This window comes from Syngnathus leptorhynchus, chromosome 9, assembly GCF_054491065.1.
Source record: "Syngnathus leptorhynchus isolate UIUO chromosome 9, UIUO_Slep, whole genome shotgun sequence".
NCBI classification, from domain to species: Eukaryota; Metazoa; Chordata; class Actinopteri; order Syngnathiformes; family Syngnathidae; genus Syngnathus; species Syngnathus leptorhynchus.
Genome location: NC_141203.1, coordinates 8,884,314 through 8,909,081, shown reverse-complemented (window position 1 = coordinate 8,909,081; position 24,768 = coordinate 8,884,314). Strand labels below are relative to the sequence as shown.

Genomic DNA, 24,768 nt, shown 5'->3' with positions numbered 1-24,768 from the left:
AGACAGTTGGTGTGAGTGATTTAAGTGTTAATGGCTCTAGATATCCAACAATGAGTCATCCACTAATTGCTTCAGTCAGTCATAACTATGTACCCTTGCTGTAGATTACCTCATGACGCAGTTTGTGTGTGCGAGATAGAGTTTGGCTTCATGGCGCTCGGTCTACGGGGACACATGAAGAAATGCACGGGGGTGGGGGGGTGGGGGGGGAGACAGAGGAACAATTAATCTCCAGACACAAGTGCATCTCTATTATTGACTGGGACAGGGAAAGGATATATATCTCAACGGTAGGCGTCGGCGTGCGAGTGTCTATGTTAGTCCCGCAGACATGTGAATGTGTCTGGGTCCGCTGGGTCGGCACTGATCCCATCTTGTCTGACTCAGGGATTATAACCTCATGACCTACAGCTAGGCTAATCTTAAATACACACACTGATACACACACTTTTATGGAGAGCAGTAAGGGCTGGAGCATAGCTTTTAGTAACTGTCAAACAATTAAGGAGCAAAAAAGAAAATCTAAAGTGGGGGAATAAGATACATTTCCACTGTGGAATATTGGTATGATCACTATTCTAATATGTGTTTTCTCAATTTGTGAATCACACAACAGCGAAGTGATGAGGGAGAAGACCGAAACCTTGAACGGGAAGAGAAACAATCTCAGAAACACAGACAGTCATTCAAACAGAAATCCGTGATTCATACTGAGAATTCCATCTTAAAAAAACAGGATATAATACAAGGTCGTTTTATAATCGCACAAGGGTGACATTGTGCCATGTCCCAAAAGTTGGACAGATGGTAAGTCAATGAAAAAGCCAATTGTCATTGTAAATGATTGTCTCCCGTGAATTTTACGGAAGAACAGCTGATTTGATTTCTATAAGCGATAAAAAGTTCTTTGTTTTTTTTATTTGGGAGAAAAAGTAGAAAAAGTTGAAGCGTTACAAAAAGCAATAGTCTAAAAGTAAGTTTCATTCATTCCTTTCTATCTAAAGGCCTCAACGGCAGTCTAACAAAGATGATCAAACTAACTTAGAGAAAAAAAGGGAGACAAATTAGACCTGCCAGTAGGGGAAATGAATAGGTTATCTCTCAAAGGTGAAAATGAGACATTTTAATTGGTCTCCCTACCTGATTTATAAACAATAACAAGATTTTCTAATCTGGGGTCGAGCGTGGCTATTGATTCCAAGAGGAAGGAGGTCGCTCTTGCTGCAACCAAACCAAATTACTTTGAGAACTAAATTAAAGGAAGGTAGGCACAGCAGTGTGACCAAATTGACACATGCGACATTTGAATGATCTAAGTACATTGTAAAAAGAAACCCATTGTCTCATTGAGATGTTTGAATACACCATTTTTTCCAAATGAAGAATGCATTTTTAACACGGCAAGTGTTTTTTTTATCATTTTAGTCTCAAAAAGGGAGTCTCTCTTTGATAAATATGAGTTTTTGAAATGCAAGAGAGTGCAAATGAAATTAGAATGTAAATGAGCATGCGATATGGTGAAATAACAATCCTATCCAAAGAAACTGTGGGTGTCCTTATGACAGAGGTATTTACATTTGGTAAGCAAAATAAGCCATTGCTGAATGACACCTGACAGCAGTGTGGGAGGTGATTTCTCATTAGCACTTTGATAATGTACTGTTATTCCGCAGACTCGTTTGAGTCAAGCACAGAGGTGGAGCTGTGAAGATGCAACAATGATCTTGTGATTGGAGCCGGAACAGCTGGATGACCAAGCTAGCAAAACCGGATCTGTGATGTTATTCCATGGCACTATCCTGTATAATTTGATTTATTTAGCCTTTGATTTCCGATAAAGGCTAAAACGCAATGCTAATTTTTGTAGAAATAATGAAGAAATGGTGCCTACCCTGTCCATTTCATGGACTAGACGTCGAGGGTCCAGTTCTTCATACGAGGGCACCATTCCTTCTCTCTTTGCCTGTTGGTATTCTTTTCTGAGCTGCTGGATTCGGTCCATATTGCTGCAAACACAAAGGAAACTCGTGTAAGAATAACAACAATACAAATTGTTATTTAGGGGGGATCTTTCAAGGAGTGCAAGAGGAGTATGAATGCCATTGAAGGTAAGGCACATAAACTTTCAAGGGTACGGCTGACTAACAGGAGTCAAAGCTGCAAAAGCTCGGAAGTGATATAAATTACAGATGGGCTACATCTGCAGTATAATCTTTAATAAGAAAAGTGTCATCAAGGACTATAAATATTTACAGGGTTGATGATAAATAAGATGGCACCCTCTCATGATACATTTCAAAATCTTTTGAAGATAGCAATAGTTTAGATCAATTGTAAATCATGAATATTGACGCACTGTATAATATTGGGTCAAGAGATCGGCTAAATCCCAAGTCACTCGTAGATTTAAACACACCAGACATCATTATTTATTTAAAATCTAATGTCTGGTGGACCGAATAAAAAAATATATAGAGTAGTACAAAAAAAATATTATGAAAACATTAATATTCTGAAAGATATCAGATGCTGTGCTAGTTTAGAAAATTGCGTTTATGATACAAATTTGTGGTGGGTCTCCATCAAAAAAAAATAATCCTCCTGTATATGGTATATACTGTTTTGGATGTCTTTCTTTTTTGTGCCACAGCAAGCAAGTCAATTTTCTGAGAGAAGAGACTTTACAAGAGGGAGTTGTAGTCTGTGTGCTGTCCCTGATGTCTAGTAGTAGAAGATCATTAAGCTCCGTGTCGTAAAAGGATGAACTAGACGACAACAACCAAGACCGATCAATGTGTTATCGCGCTCTCGCTGTATCTGTGTCACTCAGGCGCTCTCTCATTCTGATTTCTGGTAGGTGGTGAACACACACAATATATAAGGCCAAAAAATAAAATAAAGTAAATGAGTCCATCGGGTATCATCCATAATTTTTAGACAATCCATCTCTTCATTCCCTCCCACCCTTGTTAATCTTTTCATCTGCTTATCTCCATCGCCTCTGCCCCCGACTCCTTCTCATCTGCCTCCCTCATCTCGGCCTTCATCATTTTTGCCCGCCTAATCTCCCTATCTTGTGTTTTGCGCTAATTAGCTGACATTTCCACTAATGAAGTTTGACAACAATAGATGACCAACGACGGCAGGTGGAAAGTCATGGAAGGAAAGGAAATGTGTGGAAGAGACAAAGACACTCCCAGACACTGATTGTGTTTTGAGGTTGCGACTTGTACTCTCCCAGATTGTGCCGAGGATCACTTTGCTCTTCAGGTTAACAAGAAGCGACACGTGTTTTCAAAATGCAGCTGAGAGGATATGACACTGCTCCTTTTGCAGCACGGCATAAGCACGGAGAGTAATTACGCTTCTTTCGACCGCCATGACATCAATCGGACTGGCTGTCGTAATGCTCCGCTCGATGGCGGAAAAGGCCGACATCCCGTTTTCACGGTGGGGGGGTGATTTCTTCAACAGATTGAAAATAATATGCCATAAAATGATGTCGACATGCATGAGTGGCTGGCATATTGTGTACTTTCCCCTTTGACTTGGCAGAAGGCTAATTTGCTCAATATCAATGTTTGTCTATGATTTTGCACCATTTGCACAGAAGGAAATTCTTTTTTTAAACTCAATTTCCACAATTCCTTATTGGCATAAAATCCAAATATATTAAAATCAATAAACATGAGACTACTTGGAAAATATATATGTCTCCCTATGGATTTGCCCATGAGTGCATCTGTGCCTCTTTAAAACGAGCGGCGAGTCCTTTCTACAAATCCAAGTACAATGTAAAACCCTACATTCAATTGCGGGCGGATGTCCTTTGCATGAAATGTATTTTTCATCGTCGACTACTTGTGGAAATAGGAGAGTGCATGCAACAGGGTGAAGAGAGGCCCAGAAAGACTTCATTGAAGGAAGGAGAGCAAGGGGGGAGGCAAGGATGGGAGCCGAGTGCCTCTTGAGAGCTTTCCTTATTAGCCGGGCTGAATCATTCACTTTGAGTCCAGGAAAACACACATGCCGGCCCGTTTTACAACCACTGCCCATCGCCCGCCCTCTTCTCATTCCACGCTTTTATTCCTCTATATGTTTTTTGCACCCAGCATCTCAATTTAGTCCAACCCCTTCTTTTTTTCTCTACTTCCAAATGGCTCTTTGCAGTCTACTTTTCCCGTTTGGACCCCAAACACTCAATGACCCCAAAATCCCCAAATTGCTACTGTTGCCCAGAGATTTTTTTTTTTTAATCCATTTCAAAGTTTCAAATAGGCACCGATCCTCCCATCTTAAAATCTATCTCACTCAATGTCCAATCTTTTCCGTCTTATTCTCTCATCCTTATCCACTGTCGCATTTTGCGGCTTTTTTGTGCTTTCAGAACTAAATCCTCCTTTTTCTCCAGCATTTCCTCCGGTTAATTTGTTCCTTGAACGGAAAACACTCCATCTATCTCCTTCTTCTCCATAACTATTTTTTCTGTTTCACCCTCTCCCTATTTTCTTTTCTTTTAACTTCCCTTCTCTTTATTCCTAATCCTACTTGACCTTCCATTTGGCCTCCTTCTACTTTCAAGACACTTCAAATCCCTCTTCTTGCTCATACTCACCATGGTCCTTGAACCTCCTCACCGCTGACATTTTTCAATGAAAAAAGTATCTCGAGTTTCTCATGCATCTTAATATGCAATAAAGCCATTGGATCACAAGAAGTTATGATTAGCAAAAGTTTCAAATAGTTTTTTCCTCAATTGGAAGCAAATCACATTATTAAACAGAATTTTTAGGAGCATTTCCTTGACAATTCAGTTCCCTTTTTTTAACCTATATTACAAATTGTCCATTCAGTTATGATTGGTTGAAACTAAATGTGCAAAATATAAGACGAACAAAAGTGCAACCATTTTTATTCCAGGACAATTTTATCGACCTTATCTTAAGTCAAAAAGTTGGTTATTAAAGTGCTGGCATTGAATGTTTATGTTAATGTGGGTCAAGCTATAAGTTGACAACTGACACGCCGCTGAAGCTATACATCGTTTTTATTTCATGTTTTATTGTGCCTTATAGCCCTTGACAATAAAGATAGTTTTTATTTCATTTTTATTGTGCCGCGTAGTTCTTGACAATAATTTGCTATTGATCCGTCTTGCTCACGCGCTATGATAACGCCGTCTCTCAAGATCACTCCGCTGCAGAGTGATTGCATTCTAATTGGTCAAGGGCCAGAGGTGGTTGTTGTTGTTATGGTAACCTGAGTGCACTTGGGATGCTTTGGTGGTGGTGGTTAGGTGGAGATGGGAGGGGCAGCCACTCAAGACTGTAGGGAGCTCTAAACCAAGGCTTTGCAGTCACTTCAGAAAATTGACGCTGTCTGTCAGTTCCACCTGACCGTGTGTGAAAGACAGAAATGTGTGTAATGTTTACAAAAAAAAATTTCAGCCTCCAATTTAAAGCGTTCTCTAAAGCAACATACTTTGAATTCACGTTGACATTCTAGCCACCCGCTTGCTTCCCTTTTACCTCCTGGAGTCTCAAATTAAGCGTGATTGCGGATGTTTATTTTTCTACAGTATATTTGTAATTCCGTGTTTACCAAATGAGTCTGCATTAAACTTTGTGGCCTTTGCAATATTAAATTCGGAGGCAGTTGGGAGCAAACAATACAACATATTACTGGAGGTAGTTTTCAATAACTGCTCTCGGTTTTTTTTGGATAGAGAATCACAAATACCTGAAATTTGAACAGGGGAGCGTCAACTTTTTATATTCACGGTATTAGCAGAATCTACTGTTGCTAGTGAATCTTATTTGAAGTTTTTAGTACCCCCCCAAGGGCTAATAAGCAGGTGCCTGACTGGAGTACACCGGTGTGGGATGACATTTCGGTGACTTGAAAAACGAGGCTTGTCATCATTGAAAGCAATTTCTATGCACAACGAGAGAACGATATTGAGATGAGATTGTACATCCAGTGGCATTCCCATATCGCCGTCGTCTGGGACCAAACTCCATCCTTCAAGATGACAACGCTCACCCCCCACAGAGCACCATTTATCTGAGACTTGCAGTCGTTTGAGTCCTTACCTGTCATTGGAAGAAGATGCAAACGCGGGAGCTGAGTTAGTCCCAGGTCCTTTAGGCTTGTTGACCTTTGCATAAAGCCTATCGAACGGGTCTTCAGGTATGGCTCCTGGGTCATAACTTTGATTGGCTTGACCAGAAACGCTTGGTGGACCTTGGGGAGAAGGAGGAGGGGTCCTGATATGACCTTGTTGGACTGTATTCTGTGGAGAGGACTGAAACAGTGGCAGTGGCGGTGAAATCACACCACGGTCCTTAAAGGATTGTATTCGGGCATAATTGGGATCGGTGTCATCATCCTCCACGTTTTCATATATGGATCTGCCACCTGCAACTTGTTGGTCTTTGGAGCGGTGCTCATGTCCAGCCTCAATTCTGACAAAGGCAAATAAACATTTGGACTATTGGGAACAGACGAGTATAAAGAGAAACTGAAGAAAACATAAGCACAAGAGTCCATTAGCGTGATTGAGAAAATATATTAAAAACAATTCTGATTTCTATTGGCCCAAGGCTCAGATGTGAATAGCATGAAAAAGTAAAAAAAAAAAAAAAATCAATGCAAGATTAGTAATGGCTAATTACAGTGTTTATAGCAAAAGCCTTTTTTGGCATTCAAGAGAAAACAACAATGGGAAAAATAAACTATTCCAACCTCTCACGCTCATCTTTCATCCTTTCAAAGTCCAGGTCATTCAGAGTGTCTGTCTTCTGACGCTGCAAAGCAGCCTTGGCCTCTTTCTTGTCCTCTTTTTTCTTTCCAAATCTGAGCATTTCACAGAAATGGGAACAATAATAGGGAGGGGGGAATAAACAGTGTATTACTAAGGGGATCTGGACATAAAGTCATGTGACGGTTTCAATGTAAAAAAAAAAAAAAAAAGTGAATCACAAGCAGAGAATCCGCAACTTAAAAAAAAAAAAAATCTTGAAAGGTACATGACACTAACAGAAATGTCGTAATTCAAGGAGAAAAAACAATATCGATTTTTTGTTTACAATAATACTTAACTATATATGCCTGTGGCTGTAAAGCAAAGTGTGGAGAGTCCCTGTCACCGAAATTCATTGACTATCAATCAGTGCCAAAATGGAACTGTAACCTTGTGCATTCCTACAGTGTGACTACAGTGACCCGCACAATACGCATTATCGCCACTCAGACTGATGATTGAACGAAACAGCATCAGCAAAGACTGACTGGTAGCTAGTTGGATGGATAGCAAAAGCTCCTGCTCTGTCATTAGTGGGAACAGAAGGATGACTTGTGAATATTCATGACCTCGCACTACATTCTTTACCACCACTCATTTGCATGTGAGGATGATTTAATCTCAATTATGTACACGTTATTAAGGCTGCCATCTGTGTAAGAGAAGGTTGCTTGAGAGCAGCAAAAGTCATTTTGTGGCTGTGACTTTGTTGTGATGAGAAAAAAAAAAAAAGCATTTGCTATGAAAGCCTTTGACTCATTTTAATGGTTGAATTGTTCATAAGCAATAAAGTGCCGGTATGTGCATTATACATGTTTTCAATTTTGCACTGATAGGAGCACCAAATGCACTAAGAAGGATCAGTTCATCACTCTGTTCTATAACAGGTCCCTCCAAGGTGTTTCTATAATTGAACCGCATTATAGTGTGTAAGAACTGTAATAATTCCAAATGTCTCGAGGAATTTACTGTATATGGCATCAGAGCATATAGCCGGAAAGACCGCCCGTCTGTAATTTCGATGTTATTTTAAATTCATTTATTTACATCGCCATAGGCGGGAACATTTTCTTAATTTACATGATCGTGCATTAGGGTAATATTTACGTCTGATGGTGCTGGGAATGCAGTAAAAACCCGTTTATAAATCCCCCCACAGTCTCTTGGAGCACAGATGGGGATTACCAACTAGTAAAACGGGGAATTTGCCAAACCTTGATAGATTTTTGTTGACCTAGCAGACGCGGCATCTCAGCTTACTGAAGGCAAGAAACGTGAGCGCACACTATTGAGAAACTGCATAAAATCCATTCCTAATCAGAAACAGGGTTGTAATCTTTGTAAACTTAAACCAAGCGGTGGTAATACTTCAATTTACATTACACTCTAAACTGCAAAACTTTATATAAGAAATACACTCACTATATTTTCGTCGGTCATGTTTTCGAGTTCTTAATAGCTAATGCGAGTAGAAAATTTGCACACATTTTGTGTCCCCCTGCCATCACAGCATGCCGACCCTTGAGGAAATCGCTGACTGACATTGTGCAACCGTGACAGACAAACAAACACACATGTGCACAAACACACACACACACACACACACACACACTGATTGGCAGGCATGACACTAGTCAGTGACACGCCAATGACTTCCTGTCACATTGTTTGATTGGCAGCTAGGGTGTCTACCCACCCATTTTGAGTATGTTCTCTCTAATTAGAAAACAAAAGGCAAGTCTGGTCAGAAGACAGAGTAGTTTTTGCATAATAAATTGAGAGGCGGCTACTACGCACAGCGAAAGCTCGCACATTTTAGAAATTGAATAATGCTTGCGGGTATACGGTCTCTTTTAAGCCATGACAAACAAATGAATGTCCTTTTCTAGTCGAACCATGTCTTAACTCAGCAACAAAGATACATAACCATCATTTCACTCATTTTGCATTAGGAAAGGCTTGAAATCAATCAGGTTGGATTTGGATTTAGGGGTTTGCTCCCAATTAATCGAATGGGAGACTTTTTTTTTCCTACGGTAAGTCCAACTTGCAAGAAAGTAAATGTGTAAACCCATACGAGCACTGAACCGCACTATATGTCGTGCTCTCCTCAACCCCACAATGGAGCAAAGCAGCCTTAATGGGCCCCACTGTTGAGCGAGGATAATAGCCTCATCGATGGAACATTTTAAGTCTACCAGAGGTGTCACATTTGGACCAGCTGGCGAGAGAAGAGCGTGAGGAAGGAGCGAAAGAAGGAAGTGCACGCACAGCTGCGGAGCATTAGCGGGGTACACGCACCGCATACGCACGCCGATGATTCACGACGACCGCGAGCCAACGATGTGACGACCATCTGACTTGGTGACCAATCGCAAAGGGAATATTCATGATCTTTGGTCGGCATCTTCTTGCAAATATATTTTTGCCATTTTAGGTTTGCGTGTTCTCTTTTTGTGAAATATTGAACTCATAGACAATCTTTCTTGCATACACACACACACACACACACACACACACACAAACACAGACACACAAGTGACTGGCATATCTGATTGGCAGATGGCAGCAGTCTCATTGACAGAGCCAGCTGTCCACTTTCATTTTAATGAGGTAATGTGAATTAAAATGGGATTGCATTAAAGGCTTTCTGTTGATGTGGGTTTTATTTTATCGACATTTTGCAAAGTTTGTCCAAAAAGAAAAAAAACATGCTGTGTATTTTTTCTTTTTTTTTTCTTTTTTTTTTTCAGATGGTGCACGAACAAATGAAAATGTAATTGCAGGTAAAAGCAAAAAGTGTGACCACGGAACATGATTAATATAATCACTGCAAAAACCAGAGCCTTTAGGAATACGTCTGGCTACATGGCTACCTTTGGAGCATTATGGTATACATTTATCCCAATGCGGCAAATCTCGGCCTAGATGGAACTCTGAGCAGGGCCAATTTGCCCTCTTAGTCTCTAACCATTACGTGCAATCAAATACAGATTGGGGAGCCGAGGCTGGGGGGAAAAGAAAGCCAGGAACATTCTGAATGGTACAAAGATTATCTCGCTAAAGGGGTGTGCAGCAAGAGTAAAAAAATAAATAAAAAAAAGATGAAAGTTGGGATTCAAATTAAAAAGTGGAATATAACGGTCTAAAAATGAAACATACTTGTGCGATATCTCAAAATGACATAATTACAGGAGATATTTCTAAGTGAACCACGCGCCTTTCGTAACCAGGAAACATCAACACCGTAAACAAAGAACCCTGTCTACATATAAATATGCTTAAATGGATGTATTGGGAACCAAGATAAACAAATAAAATAATGCAACTGTAGCAAAACTAAATAATTGGTGGGGTTTGGGCTTATTATCCTTTAGATGCACCAACATTACTTTCAGGTTGTGTCACACAGCCAAACAGGCACAAAATCAGCAAATGAGCAGTTTCAAAGACAACTGCTACAGCTTATCATTGGCAGAAGAAGAAAAAAATGGAATTTCATTCATTATTGAGAAATGTACAAAGCTGTCTTACGTCATGTATCTTATATGAAGATGGAGCTGTGAACAGCTGCTAAGAGAAATGAGTCACTCACTTAGGATGTACAGTCTTTACATGAAATAGATAGAAAAAGTCTACACACCCCTGCTTCAAACGCCATATTTATGTCCTAATAATAAGACCGACACAAATTATTTAAGTTTTTTTTTCCACCATTAATGTAACCTAAAAACTGTACAAGACCGCTTTGTAAGGAAAAAAAACTTACAGCTCAAATTACAGCATGTTTTTCTACAGATGTGTATCAGTGTAAAGGCAGTGTGGATTCTCAGTTCGATAACAATCATGCTAAAAAAAAAAAAAGATAGATCTACTATCAGGTTAGAATGAAAGCAGAAAGTCCACATTGTTCATAGAAAACACTAAGTCCCTTCACACTCTGTATGTACCTACTGTACTCGCCCCTCTCACACTTTGAGTTGGAGTTAATCAGAGCAAATAGCTCCAACAGATAATTTTAAGCACCTCTTAAAAGAAATTGGGCCACGGCTCTTAGAGTGCTCTTTGTGTGCTACCGAACACGTGATAGCGCTTCACTGGGGGGTGAGTGCTCGGTGCGTTGACGTGTGAATACGGGCGGATGGGGGTGATTACATACGCTGCTTGTTTATTTGCACTGACTGAAAAAGAGGTTATACATCCTGAATTCCATGTTGCCTTATCTGACTGACGCTGCCCTTGGTCGACTGTACGAATCCAAAACGACTTTTTCCAAGTGGTCGTTTTCAGCACATTCCAAAGGTGGTCTGGAAAATAAATTACTCAGACTTGCTTGGATTGATTTAGAAAAATCAGCTCTTGTTGCTGTGACCGACCTTGATGTCATTCAACTGTTTTGTGGCCCCGACTAAATGACTTCAGAGACTCGTAGAAGGCAAAACAAATAAAATGTCGATAGGGCTTTGTTAGTAGTAGAGCGAGTGGATTCATCTATTTACCGTGATACTGCTTGTTGTGACTGACTTTTTTTTTTTTTAGTCTGTCTTAGCAGTGACAATCAGTTTCATTAAGCTTCGGGCTGTTACTTGAAATAAGTTTGACTCACCTCAACAGGCCAAAACCTATTTTCTTGGATTTCTTTTCAGTTTCCTCAGACTCCTCTGTTTTTTTCTTCTCTTTTTCTTTCCCTTTGCCTCTGTTCTTATCCTTCATCTTGGTTTTTACTTTCTTTTTCTTGTCCCCTTTTGTTTTCTCCTCCACTGGATCCCCTACGCCTTGGCGCGAAGAGCTACTCGCCGGCGTTTCCCGTCCTGAACTCTGCTCTGATGCATCTAGAACAGAAGACAAGAAACACCATGAGAATTGGACGGCGTGGAAAAAAAGCAACTCAAAGGCGCTGGTTTTCTAATTTCAAGTTTGCTGCATTTAAACCTTCTTTAAAATCAATCCCAAACTAGTGTGGCTGTTCAGGAATGCTTAAGTGGCAGTGCATGTGCCTCACAGTTCTTAGGGTTGGGGTCTGAGCTCCGGCTTTCCTGTGTGGCCTTTGCGTGTTCTTTCCGCGCTTGTGAGGGATTTCTCCGCGGACTCCCGCTTCCTTCAAATTCTGAAAACATGCATGTATAAGGGTCAATTGAAGATTGCCTAACGTCCACACGTGTGAATCTGAGTGTAAATATACCCTGCCTCTCACCCAAAATCAGCTGGGAAAACCTACTGCTCCCCCACGAACCTGATGAGGACAAATGAATGCATAAAGCTATAGGTTGAGGAAAACGAATCTTCTAAAAAAAAAAATTAAAAAAAATCTTGTTAATGCATTCCAGCATACTCACGCATACTTGGCAGTAAAAAAAAAAAAAATGTGCATGCATGTCCAACCATCTGTCATGGCTACAGTATTTGCCGTAGCTATACAAACATTTTGACTTCATGGCGAGGGCACGCTCAAGGACTGTTCTCTGTCAATTAACAGCGGCTTCCAAAAGTTTTGAACAATTAGAAGCATGATGACAGACATGGCCGGTGCGTGTGCGCACTGTTGACGTGCCCTATTAGGCCCATCCTGTGTGTAGTGTCGTGATCTGAAACAGGCCATCTCATTACTCTGCTGGTGACTGATAAGAGTTTGCTGCTAATAACACGACTGGGAATTGAGCCACACCTCACAGTGAAACAAAGCGAGCAGATAGCGTTTACCCCCCTGAATAAATATTTAAAAGCTAAAGCCCGGCTAAATATTGAATCATGTACTGAAGGGCAATCTGCTGCATTGCTTCATACTGTTTGTGTTGACAGCAGTGTGGTCGTCTGGGATTCTTCCAAAATTCATGAAATAAATCTTTTCTAAATCAATCCTGTGGACAAAAATTAAAAAAAAAAGCAAATGATTGTCCATTGCTGTAAAATGTGGATTCAGATTGATTTAAAATTGCTTTGAGCTGTTTGTATGGTTCCCACACCTCAGAACTGTGAGGGACACATGCTAATTACGAGAACGCTGTAAGACAAATTACAAGTCTTGTGAACCGGTCAACAAGACAAATATATGGACACCAATATGACACTCACCGTCGTCGTCTTCTGGTGGCCCGTCGTAGGACTTATCGATAGCCGCCCTGAAGCTCTCGTTGCAACCTCTTCCTCGGGCCATATTTGGACGAGGGCGATGGAAAGGTAGGAGTTCATTCTTTCGGTTGACTTCGGACATAGCCGTCTGCAAACTCTCCAGCGAGCAGGACTTTTTTAAGCCGAGAGTCGGGCCGTGGGTTTGCGGAACTAAAAGGGAACAGTAGAACACAAAGATGTGTATTTTATTTGCTGAAATAAATCATTATTATAATTTTTTTTTTTTTTTTAAATAGATGGAGAACAGAAGAAGCTAACCGGGATTCAAGAAGACTGTGGCACGTGTGGCCTTTTGAGAGCAATTGTGCCATGAAACCAAAACTGTGATTGAGTTTACTGTGGCATTGTTGAGATGGTGATGGATGTGTTTGCTCGAGTCCAACGGGTTCGCTATCCATCATGACCGCATTGAGAGATATTACCGAGGGAGGAAGGGGAGCCGCAGAAGGAATGATGAAACGCAACAGAACTGTAGTTGACTGCAAAGAAATGTAGCCAAAGAGATTGTAGGTGTAAGTTGGACCATCTGGAGAATGCAAAGGTGATGCCAAGCGTGTAACAGACTGGATTGCAAAGTTTTAACACGTTTGTGTTTCAAAAACACAACGAAAAAAGAAAGAAAAGTTGCATTTATTGCTGGGTGTTTTTTTTTTTTTTCAGTGACTGGGCGGGACTGTGAACATTCACCAAATAAAGAATTCCTAAATAAAATGGTTTATATGGTTTATATTGTGATTTCTGGACGAAATGGAAGGGAGGAATAACATCAGGGAGAGCAGATCAAGTTTATTCTTGGGAACATGGTGACAGACAACAAAAAGGGGGGGTGAATGGAAAGTGGTGAGCTCGACTCGGCCTGTTGCCAACTCCAAATACATTTGTACAGGTTAACATTACGCACACACGCACGAGATGGCTGGAGATTGTCGATACGATGCCACTTTGATTCATGATGGCTAAACCAGAATCACTTAAGATAATGATTCCCTATACACATGACTGCTCCTGCGGTCTTTGTATGTGTGTATTTTGTTCTGAGATTAGAAGGCTGATGACGACGTGACTGCAGCATCAATTCTGGCCCACCCACTCGGGCGCAGACACACACACACACAGAATGCATGCATACATAATGTACATTGGCTGCTGGCAGGAAAGATGGACAGGGGCTGTGACTGGTGATGCTTCCATCCATAAACACACCACACATTATGTCCAGATGCCCATTATAATTATAATTTAACGCAGACAATAACCAGAAAATTAATCGGTAACAAAATACCACCATTTGCTGCTGCCTTGTCGAAAATACTCAATCAGCGATTAACTTGTAGTTATTATATCATGACTAATCGACAATGTTATGAAGCAACAGTATTTTGATGAACATAATCGCCGGACTGGAATTTCAGCTCGAATTTATAAATGAAGTCCAGTTTGTGTCACGTTCTTATCAACAATCCTCGAGCTTTCAGTTGAAGATATCTTACACAAAACCCCAAAGCGGTTTGTTATGTTGTCACTCAAACACACTTGCTCTCCAACACAAAGTATTTGTTCCTAACAGGATTTGTGTCATAAATGTAATTACTGCGGTCCAAATGTAAGATGATAGCATTAAGCCGCTTTTGGAGGGAGAGCGAGACAGAAAGAAACAGTAAGAGAGAGAGAGAGAGAGAGAGAGAGAGAGAGAGAGAGAGATGACAGAACAAGTGATTAGTTGGAAAGGGTAGAAAACGATACTGGCAGAGGCAAACAGACACTAAGACAAGAACAAAGAGCGTGAGGAATTTTAAGAGTAAAGAGGAGCATGACGTCTTGAAAATAAAACACAAAGAGATAGCTTGCCAAGCTATCCCGGAGCTATTTTCTTGGCATTGAGGCGATAGGCTACTTCCAAAGTCAAAATTACGCTAAGGAGCAGCTCAACAATACAGAGCCAGCAGACCTGCCAACAATCCTCACTTGGAGAACCTCTAAACACTCCATAGAGTCTCTTAAAAAAGAGATGTAGCTTGGTTCTAGACTTCTAAATCTCTCCACATTCAAATGCAAAATATACCTGGAACATATATTCCGGAGGTATCTAACAGTGAGCAAGTAAGAAATACAATCGCGTCAACTTGCCACTTACCACTCGTCTGAGTCGGAGCTTTGGAACTTTAAACATACTCAACATATTTTGCTATTATTAGTTTGAACCGGTCCACACCCAACTGTTCCCTCTTCCTGTTCAGGCTGTTCCTGTATCAGTACAGCAGCAAAAACAAACGAGTTGGGCCTGATTTTAAAGCCCTTCCTGACGGTTGCGGCCACGCCAAGGCGACCTGAGATGCATTGCAAGCTCCTTGAGACAAATGTCACATTGAACCATTTCAAGGAACCACTGTAGTTGTATTCCGAAACCCACCTTGGTTCTGATCCGGAGTTCCCTGAGATAATAAAACTGACAATGCTAAACGCAAGAGAACTTACCTAGCCAAGCTTGTACTTCTTTGAACTCCGGTCCGACTGTACCACTTAGTGATAAAACTTAAAAGTCATCGGCTCCTTTGAATCATCCATGCCTTAAGCGACAAAATATTAGTAGAAGCGATATCAGGCTTGTTTAGATGCTTATGATCCCTTTTATCAAGATGATCCTTGATCTGATTGCTCTAATTCCAAAACATACGTTATACATCACATCTTATCTCCTATAATTTACATCTTAAATCACAGCAAAAAAAAAAAGATTACAGTGCAATGAGCAGTTTGTTTCATTTGCCCTGGGTGAAAAACTATTATTAATCCCCAATGGCGAATCCCATTAACCATGTTTAAACGTATCCAAGAACCTCCTTACAGTAAGTTGAGAAAAATACTCCAGAACTCAAACATCCATGTTGTGGCAAACGTAGGGGTGAGATAGACGATAATATTTCAATGATAGGCTGACCTCACTCCGTCCGAGAATAAAAGAAATGCAGAACCAAAAAAAAATTAATACAGACGCAACACTTATGGATGTTAAGGTCTGCTGTCTTAAGTATACAAGCAATTCTCCTCCTTCGCCGACACAGCTGTTTATAAACCAAGTCATCTTCTGGCAAGTTCCTGACAAATGAGGACAGAAACAAATGGCCTCCCTCTCTTCTTGCCGTTCCCTTTCAAGCACCATGACATATACGATCCACCCGCATGTCATTGATAACCGAGTGGAAGCTGATAGAGACAAATGGGTTCGCCAGCAAAAAAAGGACAGTGCTGACCATCTACTGATTACTGCTCACTTTTATTGGCTTACTGGAGAAAATGGAAATGGGGGTCAAGGAGCATTGGGAAAGCAGCAGCCAAGAAAGCTCTTGAACCCCGTGTGCCATATTGCTACGAGGGCGGAGCAAATGTTTACCGATGCAAACAGACAGTAGAAGAGACTGAGCTATTTGTACTACGTGTCTAAGGACTGTTGAGAAGAGCTAATGTGCGGTGATATACACGTGTACACACCCACAGAAGACTCTCTCTCGCTCGCTCGCTGACAAATCAATACATCAATCCATATGAGCCTAAGTAGGTGGCTTTGAGCTTGAATCCCAAGTAAAGTCAGCAAGAACCAGCAAGACAAGGAAACAATGGACAAAAAGACAAATCTGTAAAAAAAACGAGAAGAAAAAGAAGGCAACAGATAGCAATAAACAATCGCAGAGGCAGAAACGGGGCTCTCTGAAGACACTTTTTTTTTTTTTGACAGTCTTGGCAGTATGTGACTGTCATCAAAGTCAAAGTTGCACGAGGGAGAGATTCAGACAATGGTCTCCCTCAGCATCACGTACAAACACATTTTCAGGGAGCCGTTGTTCCTCCTAAGCCCCTCTGCCTGATTGTCAGCCTCTAAGCCGGAATGCTGTCGGCGAGAAAAAGACTGCGAGAGGGCAAGCGAGAGCACAAGAGTGAGGACATTAGCGGTGGATGGAGGAAGAAATAATTGGGGGAGAAGACGACATTAAACAGGCAGACCAAAAAGCTGACAAGTATTTACTCCAAATAGAAGTTCTGCAAAATAAAGGTCATTAGAAAATGGATAGATTTGTGCCGAATGTTTTATTCTACCGTCTGGTAATACGTTCTGACACACATTTAAAATCCACTTTTGTGCATAAATGAATACATTTCTACACATATTAATGTGCTCATTACACACACACACACACACAAAGCTGTGGGCTGTTTTTATTAACACGGTAAAAGAAGAAACAGAAGTAGAACCGCTTGCTTTTTTTTTTATTTTTGGCCGATCAGCAATATGCTTAGCAGACCGTTCCGTCCTATTTAAAGTGGCTCCGGGAAAGAGACCAAGTGCAGTTGAAAAAGTTTTGCACCAGAAAATATTAGTGCTGATTTTATGCTTTATCTCTCCGAAACGATTAGCGCAATCATTAGGATCATTGTAACGCTATATCTCTCGTCGAGCGTGTGAATATGATGCGCATCAGTCGAGGCATTTCCCCGACCGTTGCCGTATTGAATTTCTATACTGTCTAATATTACGTGAGAGAATGCACATGCAATACGAACTACCATTTATGTCACACCTCCATCTCGGAGTCTGCTTAATTACGATATAATGTGGAGCAGATTATGTTCCAATGTATGATGAAGAATTTCCATCATCATCATCAGGACGCCATATGGAAAGGATGATCATCAAATTGTGTGTTGCTTTTTGGGGTGTGGAGGTGGAAAATCGTGGCGGGAAGTAAAAGAAAAAAAACGGCATTCCCATAAATGACGGTTTCACAGCCGCTGATGTTTTTTCCAAGAGCTCACCCAACACTGCCCATTGTTTTATCAAATCTATACTCCTCAAAAGTCCTGAAATGCAAGTGAACCGAATTGGGCGTGGACAATAATGGCGATAATCTACTTATATATACTATACTGCATCCGGAACGCAATGTCATTCCCGATGAAAAGAAGCAGGTCCAAACCAATTCTGGGAAAGGGTTCGAAAAGAAACATGTTTTGCCCTCAATTTTTCCAGCGGTTAGAAGTAATTTCTCTTTTATTAGCGTTTCATTTCTAGAAAGCACATGTTGCATTCTGCCCATGATTTTGCCGTAATGCACATTATGCCTGCGTGTTAGCTCCCATTTCTTTAATGGTCATGGACTTTTTAAATGAAACATAATGACGACTTTAAAGTAGAACGTGGAAAACATTGAAAAAGCATTTTCCAGAAAAGCTGACGCAATTCAAGTCACAGTAAATGACTGACTTTGTAATAAGATAAACTAAATTCCTTGTCTTCACTAGTAAACACTGACTCACTATTTTATTGACAGTGATGCCTTATATGATATGGGAGTTGGGAGTTTTAAGAGAAGAGCCATCTTTTGATTCTTTTGTTTTGTCTTGTGAGCCAAAATTTGAGATATGAGCACTGTACTATGAGCGGGAAAAAAATCATTTAGTAGTCATTTGGAGAAGGTTCCCTCACCTGCAGTATTTTCAACCTGAGATCCTTCATGGCTCACATCTGTACCTGAAACAAACAAAAAATGATCAATAATCCTGAAACACATGCAATACACACCAACCCACATTTGGGCTCTACTTGATCTTCACAATTTCCACTCATTGTGACGAAATTTCCAAAAGTGCCAAAGTCCCTCTTCTCAACCCCACCGCCAAACTTGTCATCGAGACCATTTGATCTTCATCCCGGAATGTTTAGTCAGCATCACAGCTCGCAAGCAAGTCATCTCATTCATCACTAGCACTCACTTTTCTCTTTGAACATATCAGTCGGGGCTTTCATCTCTAAGACGTCACTTCACTTTCGCCTCTTTCCATCATCCCCCTCGCTATTCAGTCATGTTGTTTCTTCACCACTCAAACTGAACCAGCTGTGTTGGCCTTTTTCTCCTCTGTTGGACACCACAGCTTTCATAATTGTCCCTAGTAAAGCTTTGGGTTACTTTTCACCTATTTTAAAAAAGGCACTTTTGAGCTATTCTTTGCACTTTGTGGTGAAGAAATGAAAAAGAAAAAAAAAGATGAAAAGCCGACACCGACCGTCGACTAGCGCTCTGCCAAATACACACAAGACCACAAAAACCAAACAGTAAATGGCTGTGCGCTGCAAATATTTTCCTAATCAAAAGCAAGCGTAAAACGTAATTCTAGCACTGTGCATTGGTGAATACGTCTGACCACATCAGTTTGTGGCTAATTTTTATGACGGCTTCTGCAGCCCCAGATTTTTGGCAAGTCACCGTGCGTCTACTTTGGTTTCACGCAGATAAAGTGTAAATATGCATACGGGTGCAGTTGAGATGTCTCATTTCATTTCCAAAGATTGGTTGAAGCTAATATAATGAGCTTATTATTTTCATTGAAATACACTGAATGGTGGCATAGATACATCCATGTCTGCGAAACACAAACGAATTTGCCGAGATATGAATTTTCATCCGTGTTATGACTGGCTGGTATTCACGCAGTTATGTGATGCATTTGCATTTCAGTTGTTTCATGTATTGTATGAATATATTAGAAATGGATCTCAACAGTTAAAAAAAAAAAAGTCATACAATCATATTAAATTGGAATTGCTAAATCAACCCCAGGAGTGACTGAAAATGCATGAAAAGCTAAATATAAAAGAATGCCCACCAGTGTGTGTCTGGTTTGGAGCGGTGCCCAAGTCAACGCTCTTGGAGGCCTTCACATGCTGGAACTGCTGCTGGGTGTCGTACTGGGATGGAGACATTTTCCTGGTACCAGCATCACCAACAACATGTTCATTTAAACTCTTGGAATATTTTTAAAACTACAAAATCATTTCTCAATCGCTGAAATGATCAACTCACCTTTCGTGTAGGTAGGAGAACGGCTGAGCAAAGCCTCTTGCTTCGGTACCATGTCCATTCTGATCTGCCTCTTCATCAATGTGAGAATAACTTGCATATGACCCTAAAAAATATACAATGCCAATGTCCAGAGTCCTTTTTTTTGTCCATACATTACATTGGAGCAATATTTAGACCAATTGACCTATTGTCTGTTTATTGCTAAATCTCTTATTCCACAATCCCTTTTATTTTATTGTATGTTTTGAGTATATTTTGCGAGGGCTTACACAAGCACAACAAACCTTTCATAAAATCTAAATCAGACCAAATACCTGGAGAACCTTCAGAGTGGATTAGCAATTCTTTGCTCAATTCTCAGAAAGGTCGTTTCTCTGAGATCCTAATTGTCCCAAATGTTCCTTTTAGAAATACCAAAGGCTCTCTTCTTTGGAACACGGAGTGCCATAGATTTATAATACGGTGCTGGATTCTAGTTAAGGTAAGCCATTTTAAAGTAAAAAGTGAAGTAAGTGATATATGGAATTCCACATTTAGATAATTAGATGTATGCCAGCGTTTGATAAAATACCTTCCATGTAGCTGCACTGTAACTTTGGTTGTCATCTTACAATGTAATATTTTTTTTGCTACTCCACCTTTCAGATCTCCCATTAATCATCACATCTTCCACTCCATTTTCCATTTTTTCCCGTCAAAGTTAGTCATTTCTCGTCACTGCCAGAACCTTAATCGGCTCCACTGTCAAAAACACATTCTTCTTTCACCTCGTGCGCACACACACAAATCTGTTCTCACTGCCTCCCACTCTTTGATGTGAAAAAGGCATTTTTTCTGTTAAAAGATAAATCATCCGGTAGCAGTAGCAGATGCCCTTTTTTTGTGTGCGTCCGACCTTCTGTATTTGGAACCTTTTCTCCTTTTTGCTTTCGTAGCTCACGCGTCATTCACACGGTGACACTTAGCTGGAAATATACACAGATGAAAAATGTCCTCACTATTATGTGCATGTGAATGACACTGTAGATGAGGTGAATTTGAAGAGCAAGGTCAGACGTGTTTACCACATCCAACGTAAACACACAAAACACACACAGATAACACAGTTTGATTCCGGCTAACAATCGGAGCACGAGCGTGCTTACTCGAACGCTCGCACATCTGCAAACTCCAGAGACAGAAAACAGGCATTTAAAAAAAAAGAAAAATCACCTCGCACACACTATGATTGTGCATACTCATGTACACTCATACACTAAACAGATTAGGTGAAGAAGGTCAACATTGCCTCAACTAAAACACAGGAGAAGTTTGACAAACACGAGAGGAAGGATAAACAGCAAGGTAAAAAAGAGTGAGGGAGAAATAAAAGGCAAAAGGGTATCATCGTTAATTAAAATTGTCAAGTACATGACAGTAGCTGTCCCAGTCGTTTTTAGTTCATCCGTAAAACATTAATTAGTTTGATTTTGATTATTAACTCAGCGCCTCTGTTTGACTAAAGTTATTGGAAAACGAAATGCCAGTTGTTTCAACAACACAAAATTATTTTCTCAAACTAAATAACTTTGCTCAGGCAGAACTTTTGCCTGAATTGCTCCACCTTAAAGGGCCAAAATCTAGAATTAAGTTGGAGAAATTTGTTGCAATCAGGTTTTTATTTAATTTAGAAATTAAAAGTCACTCACAGTGTATCTGGTCTGATTACGTTATCATCAAAATGCAATTGAATATTTTCACCCTGACACAAGAAATAATTTACGAGACGGCATATTTGAAGTAAAAGTACAAGGTGGTCGGGAAAATGTTATTTCTCTCTGTTATATCCATAAAAAGCCAATCAGGTTAATAAATCAACTTTGCCGCCAGTGTAGCTAGCTTGACAAACAGCCCGCATGTCACGCCAAAGCCATTAGAAGAATGAAAAAAATCTATTGCATCCATAAAATCCTCCTCTTGTCATTACTTCTTCTTTTGTTATTGAAATGTCGGACAAAAAGCAATGCTGCAATAATTCAAAGCGGGCTGAAAGGACTGGAGATTTGTTTTTTTAATTTACTGTATGATTACTCACCATCAGATGTGTGGAGTATGCTGTTGACGTGATAGTTAGTCGGGTAAACCAATCCTGTGGGACTGTTGGTTTGATTCATCAACCGAGACGGGATCGGGGAGTTGTCAAGTGAGCGACTGGATGACAGCCCATGTTGATCCTGAAAAATGACACATTCAGAATTGTGACCTCAACAAAAATTTTACAGTCTATTGTTCATTACTCAGAGAAAAAAAAAAATCATAACGAGCCTACGTACTAAAAGTTGGGAAAGTCATATCAATGACAGCTGTTATAAGTGCACTTGCGTAGACAGTTCGGCCTCTTAAGATACTGAGAAAAACAAATCAGGCATTTTAACGTTGTAATATATTTCTGTCTTTTTCATGAGAGTTCTTTGGGAATTAAATTAGCATATATTCATAGTTTGTCTGGTAAGCAGAAACGGTGTATTAATTAACATACATGCATATGCATGGAGTTTTCAGTCTCTCAAGAAAGACCTCAAACAAACTCCCCAAAATTTCTTTTCTTCCCTGAACACGTCAATATTGTCTGGCAGCGCGATGAATATTTTGCAAAAGAAAGCCACATGCTCAGCAACAAATCCATCGCATGAGTGGACACCGCTGCGCTTTTTATATTTTAGTGGTTCATACGTTTTATTGTTTCGACAGGCGGATCTCCGCAGTTTCTTATCTACACTCACAAATCAGATCGGAACATTGTTATGCTAATGTCTTATAGCTTTTAGTACGCGCAGCCCATATTTCTTATAATATCTGTGACTAAAGGGCTGAGGAACTCTTATTTTCAAGCAACAGTACAAACAGTGAAATGTCTGAAGCGGTGATTTTTTTTTTTTACTGAACATCCATGAGCTGTACTTCCGCTCCACTCCCAGCAGCTAATGCAAAAAAAAAAAAAAAAAAGCCATTTACATTCGAGTCAAGCTCAGTGTGGCACAAGGCCCTTGATAGATTCTACGGAGCGATGCAAAGTGGATCTGCTGAATAGCAGCCAGGATGAAAAGAACCTTTTTTACTGATAAAGAAAAGAGATACAGCTGAGAGATGAACACCAAGTCACACGCGCGCACTCACAAAAGCGCAAGGACAAAACCGGTGCAAATGCTCTTTTGCAGTTAGCTGGTAAGAGCAGAAAAAAAAGAGCGGGGAGACTCGTGTCAAGTATAAATGGAGCTAAAAGAGCTGAAAAGTCACTGTGGAAAGAGGCAAAGTCAATAGTCTGTGAAAAAGAAGTCTCCTTTATTCCACGAGAGCCAAAGAAAGGGTACAGGAAACAGTCTTTGGGGAAAAAAGTATTAAAATTAAAGATTGCCAAAGTTGACTTGCATCTCTGTTTGTGTACCTTCAGTGCTCTCATCACCACAAGCTGAATGGTCCCTCTGACATTTCCCTCATGTGACATCGAGCGGCGGAGTGTCTCCATGGCCACATGATTGGAGCGTCCGAGCAGAGACTCTCCGTTCACGGCAACCAGCTGATCGTTGACGTGCAGACGTCCATCCTGTATCACAAACTCATGTTCATTGGATGGCCTTCAAAAATGGGTCAAGTCGCACATTTTACCATGGGAAAGGAAAGGTAACGCTGCTTTCATTTAGGGTCACTGAAAATTTGAGGGAACTTTTCCACTGTAGGTCCTCACCTTGTAAGCAGCTCCTCCATGTATGACAGACTTGATGAAAATTCCCAAGTCCTCTCCGGTCTCCCTTGACTTGTTTCCTTTGAGGCTGACACCCAAACCTGCGGAGCCAGAGTCATTGAGGGGCACCTCGAACATGAGCTGCTCCTTTCCATTCTCCAAAATTAAGCCATGGTCACGAGGCCCCTCGTCTTTCTGAAGCAGAAGAGAAAACAAGGAATGGAGAATTGAATAATTTTTCAATTTACCATTAAAATAACGAATAATTATTTAATTGGTAAAAGTCACCGCGCCCGAGGAAAAACAACCAATCGGACACAGAAGGCAGAGTGTTATGAACGTAAAAGTTAGTTTTCTATCAGAATGTTTTTTCCTTCTTATTTTTTATTTTTTCAATTTAAGTGGTAGGTAATTTCCTTATGTTAGTGAGGGGTGTGGCTTTGATCGAGGACTGAGGATTTTAAGCCTAGCAAACTTCCCCCTTAAACAAATATGAACCTGTCCCTTACAGGAAAAGCCTTTTCCTCCCTGCCTCCTGTTTGCTTTTCATCAACAAGGTTCCCCTAAAGCTACAACTGAGCGCGTATGCTAATCATTTTGTAAAGCCCGGCAAAGCAGAGCAGAACATTCATCATCAAAGCATTGTACAGTAAGCACATGTTCCCAAGCAACGGAACCATTCCCATTTGCAAGTCGCCTGCGGCTACAACCAGTACAAGGATAATCTGTCAGTCCTCTGCCTCAGGTGAACCCAGACATAATAGGCATCCATCATGATCCATGTAGCAATTGCAAATGGAATGCATGATGACAGCTAAAAGGTTCAACAAGATGCTAGATGGACCGGTTTCCAGGGCTACAGGGCTCACGGGGTGTACGCGGCCTTAGAAATAGAGCTGGGGCATGAGCATCTTATATGAAGCAGCCGAGAATAAGACCGGCAAATTTAACATGCTTCTTATCAGCAAAGTAGGAGCTCTCACTAAAAAAAGAGATGAGAGCTTATTTCTACCACAACAGCATGCAGTTAGCTAGCTAGCTATGCCAATGGCCCAAAAATGCATTTTTCCTAGATACTTGACTTTACAAAACAGCTCAGTGTCATTATTTAAATTCCTAATCCGTGAAGTGACGGTACGAACAATCTTGCTGCCTGCCCGTCGAATGAGAGAAACCCTGCTAGCCTGTTAGCTTGCGAGCTAGCTGTTGTAGCCATGATGTGCAAGGGTTAACCAGATATATTTTCACAGCTCAAATATCTG

At 40.6% G+C, this 24,768-nt stretch overlaps 1 protein-coding gene across 4 annotated transcripts in view; it reads right to left on the bottom strand.

Moving 5' to 3' along the window:
* Positions 1–24,768, bottom strand: part of pard3bb (par-3 family cell polarity regulator beta b) — a 73,945-nt gene that overhangs the window by 22,945 nt on the left and 26,232 nt on the right. The window contains exons 13-25 of one of the 4 annotated variants that reach the window (XM_085920181.1): positions 23,510–23,701; positions 23,210–23,368; positions 21,860–21,998; positions 19,786–19,888; positions 19,589–19,689; positions 18,411–18,455; positions 12,875–13,081; positions 11,997–12,035; positions 11,805–11,909; positions 11,409–11,634; positions 6,745–6,855; positions 6,093–6,464; positions 1,892–2,006 (exon numbers count right to left, since the gene is read on the bottom strand). In XM_085920181.1, coding sequence (XP_085776307.1) covers positions 1,892–2,006; positions 6,093–6,464; positions 6,745–6,855; positions 11,409–11,634; positions 11,805–11,909; positions 11,997–12,035; positions 12,875–13,081; positions 18,411–18,455; positions 19,589–19,689; positions 19,786–19,888; positions 21,860–21,998; positions 23,210–23,368; positions 23,510–23,701 — 1,914 coding nt within the window. The remainder of the gene's footprint in view (positions 1–1,891; positions 2,007–6,092; positions 6,465–6,744; positions 6,856–11,408; positions 11,635–11,804; positions 11,910–11,996; positions 12,036–12,874; positions 13,082–18,410; positions 18,456–19,588; positions 19,690–19,785; positions 19,889–21,859; positions 21,999–23,209; positions 23,369–23,509; positions 23,702–24,768) is intronic. The other 3 variants (XM_085920182.1, XM_085920183.1, XM_085920184.1) reach the window with 3 other exon arrangements.